The sequence below is a fragment of the Condylura cristata genome, unplaced genomic scaffold, assembly GCF_000260355.1.
Source record: "Condylura cristata isolate star-nosed mole 26May11 unplaced genomic scaffold, ConCri1.0 scaffold00004, whole genome shotgun sequence".
Classification (NCBI taxonomy): Eukaryota; Metazoa; Chordata; class Mammalia; order Eulipotyphla; family Talpidae; genus Condylura; species Condylura cristata.
This window is the reverse complement of record NW_004567105.1, coordinates 136,530-139,341: the sequence shown is the minus strand read 5'-3', so window position 1 is coordinate 139,341 and position 2,812 is coordinate 136,530. Positions and strand designations below refer to the sequence as shown.

Here is a 2,812-nt window from a genome sequence, read left to right as displayed (position 1 = left end):
CCTGTGGCAGCTGGTCAGCCCGGCGGGCTCTCGGGACTCCGCCCCGCGGGCCACAGCAGTCCCCACGGCTACGGCTGAGGTGGGCGGGCCGCCCCCAGAGACCCCCAAACAGCAGCCACTGGGGCCGCCCCACCCCGTCAGCCTTGGAGCAGCGGCTGGCCGACTCCACCCAGGGGCTCCCGTCTGGGGGCGCGTGGAGGGCTGGCGCCTGCAGCGTGTTGGTGTCCAAACCCCAGGGCCCTGCTGCCCGCTGTGACATCCAAGCCCTGGTGTGCCCGCCCCCGCCTCCCTCACCCTGGGCGCGGGAGGGCTGCAGGTGGCCTGGGCGGGAGGACTTGCTGGCTGACCGGGACACCAGCGGGCCCCGCTCCGGGGCTGGGAGGCGGCCAGAGCTCCTGAACCAAATCAGTCTGAGGTCCAGAGTCCCCACCTGTGGCGGGGGCGCCAGAGACCAGACCCATGGCCGGACTCCAGGGCCAGCATAGGCGGGGGTGGGGAGGGTGGGGGAGCAGCGCCTGCGGCCCCAGGGGTGCAATAAACTCATCCAGCACCTGCTGTCTCACACCTGCTGTCTCACACCTGCCTGTGTCACTCTGTCGGCCTCCCAGGAGGCACCAGGGCCACCCCAACTCCAGAGGCAGGAACAAGGGGCAGGTGCATGGGGGGGTAGCAGGCCTGAGCCAGACACCACAGCCCCTGGGGGTGTCTACAGGTGCCCCGTGTTCACCCCATTCAGGGCTCACCCTGAGAAACCAGCTTCCCTCTACCAGCCATGGGACCAGCTCAGGCTGGGCCTGCCTACTAGGGTCCCCCCACATAGGGGGCCCCCATCAGGTACAGGGTGCCCACACACACAGGTCCCCCCCACACAGTGGCCCCCCACCTAGGCTCAGGGCCCTCACCCAAGGACTCCCTGCAGGCACCAGGCTACCCCCATGCACCCCATGCACCCGGGGCTCCCCTCCAGGCACAGGGGGCCCCCTCATGCCCACCCAGTGGCACAGCCTTGCATGGGGTCCTGAGCGGGGATCCCGTGGGAGGCGGTCAGCCAGTTTCCAGGGAAGGCTGCCTGGAGGAAGCCGGGGTGGGCGCCCGGCCCGGGCACGGGCGGCCGGAGGAGCCCCCGGGCCGCTCTGCGGCCAGCGGCAGAGGCAGCTACGAAGGACACAGACAGGCCGTCGGGCGGCCGCTGGGTCCCGCCGGAGTTCCGGCCTGCGCGAGGGCCTGACGACCCGCAGCAGTGCCCGCCAGTGGCCCCTCCTCAGTGACCCCCCTGTGCCTGGTGCCCGCACGGAGGGCCCGGGCCCTCCACTGTGCCAGCTGGCCTGGGCCGCGCCCCCAGGGCTGAGGACGGCTGAGCTCAGCAGCGAGCCACGGGTCACCTGCCAGGGCCCCGCCCCGCGCCTGGTGCCGCCTGCAGCCATCGCCTTCGGCCCAGAGCCTGCCTTGGAGCGACGGGGTCGTGACCCGGCCCCGCTCCAGGGCTGCAGCCCTCCGGCACCGTGGGGACACGGAGCCCCAGCTCCCATTCCCCTCCTGGCACCAGCGTCCAGAGCCAGGGGGCTGTGCCCTGCTCCCCCTGGTCCCCCGAGCCCGGAGCCCCCGAGGGCCCTGGGGGCCCCAGCTCCCTGTCTCTTCCCCGTGGGGACACAGGGCACCTGTTTCCGGTTGTGCCCCCGTCGGGCCATGGCTGTGGCACCAGCACCCCACCAGGCTGTGGGCGCAGCCGGGGGCAGGACCTGCTGCCTCTCTCTGCCTGGGCAGTGGCAGGTCCTGATCTCGCAGACGGAGCCTCGCTGCAGGCGCCCAAGGCTGCGTTTACCCGCCCCGCGGGGTGGCCCTGGGCCTGTCGGCCATCGGGCTCCGTGTCCAGCCCAGACGCTGACTGCTGTCTGGTTTCATCTGCCCACTGCAGACCCCCTCCAGGGCCCGACCCGGCCAGCTGCCTGCACTCCCTTCTCCAGTCGGCCTCACCCCGCACGCTGGGGAGCGCCCTCAGTGTGGGGGGACTCACTGGGCAAGCTCCAGCCCCCGGGGACCGGCTCCGCTCCCCGCCCTGCTGTGTCCCCTGGGACTGGCTCCGCTTGCTTGAGCCCCCAGTAGTCCGCCCTGTGCCAAGGAGGGGCGGGCACACCATCCGCTCAGTGAGCCCCACTGGGCGCAGGCGGGCGAGCGCAGGGCCAGGCAGGTGGCACGGGGGGGGGGGGCGGCAGCTGGGGTCAGGAGCCCAGGGCCTCCGCTGGGGGCCGCGCTGACACATTAACTTGCTGAGGCCAGGAGGGGGCCGGCGGTCACTCATTAGCGAGCGCCAAGGCCAAGGGGCCAGTGGTGCCCGGCCGCTTATGTAACCTGCGGGCATATATAGGCCCTCGGCTGCGCCGCCCTCAGCTCTGCCGGGATGAAGGTGCTTGTGGTGAGTGACCACGGTCAGTGGCAGGCGGCGGCCCCACGTGCCTTCCTGCCAAAGAGCTTCACCTTCCTGCTTGGGGCTGGCTGGGCGGTCGGCCCCGGCCCCCCGCGGGACTCGGCCGGAGAAGGCGTGCGGATGCGCGCCACGGCATCCCCGCAGGCGCCCGCGGCGCATCCCTCGGGTTCCGGCCCGCAGAGGGTGCGGGGACCCCCGGCCTCGCCCGCGTCCTCGTGCCCTCGCGGAGCCGGCTTCGTGCTCAAGGGTCTCGCTCCCCACCCACCCCACCAGGGCCCCGACCCTTCCCTGGTGTACCGGCCGGATGTGGACCCCGAGGCCCCCAAAGACAAGGGCAGCTTCCGCAACTACACGGTGAGGCCCCGGCGCCCCTCGGCCCGCCCCGCC

General features: G+C 72.8%; 2 protein-coding genes across 2 annotated transcripts in view; one reads left to right on the top strand and one right to left on the bottom strand.

Annotated features, from left to right (window-relative positions):
- The window catches only part of SBF1 (SET binding factor 1), a 19,237-nt gene extending 17,549 nt beyond the window's left edge, over nucleotides 1-1,688 (bottom strand). Inside the window, exons 1-2 of the mRNA XM_012735076.1 lie at nucleotides 1,659-1,688; nucleotides 295-430 (exon numbers count right to left, since the gene is read on the bottom strand). Of these exons, the coding sequence (XP_012590530.1) occupies nucleotides 295-430; nucleotides 1,659-1,688 (166 nt within the window). The remainder of the gene's footprint in view (nucleotides 1-294; nucleotides 431-1,658) is intronic.
- Nucleotides 1,689-2,398: 710 nt separating this feature from the next.
- The window catches only part of MIOX (myo-inositol oxygenase), a 7,491-nt gene continuing 7,077 nt past the window's right edge, over nucleotides 2,399-2,812 (top strand). Inside the window, exons 1-2 of the mRNA XM_004676370.2 lie at nucleotides 2,399-2,413; nucleotides 2,699-2,779. Coding sequence (XP_004676427.2) covers nucleotides 2,399-2,413; nucleotides 2,699-2,779 — 96 coding nt within the window. The remainder of the gene's footprint in view (nucleotides 2,414-2,698; nucleotides 2,780-2,812) is intronic.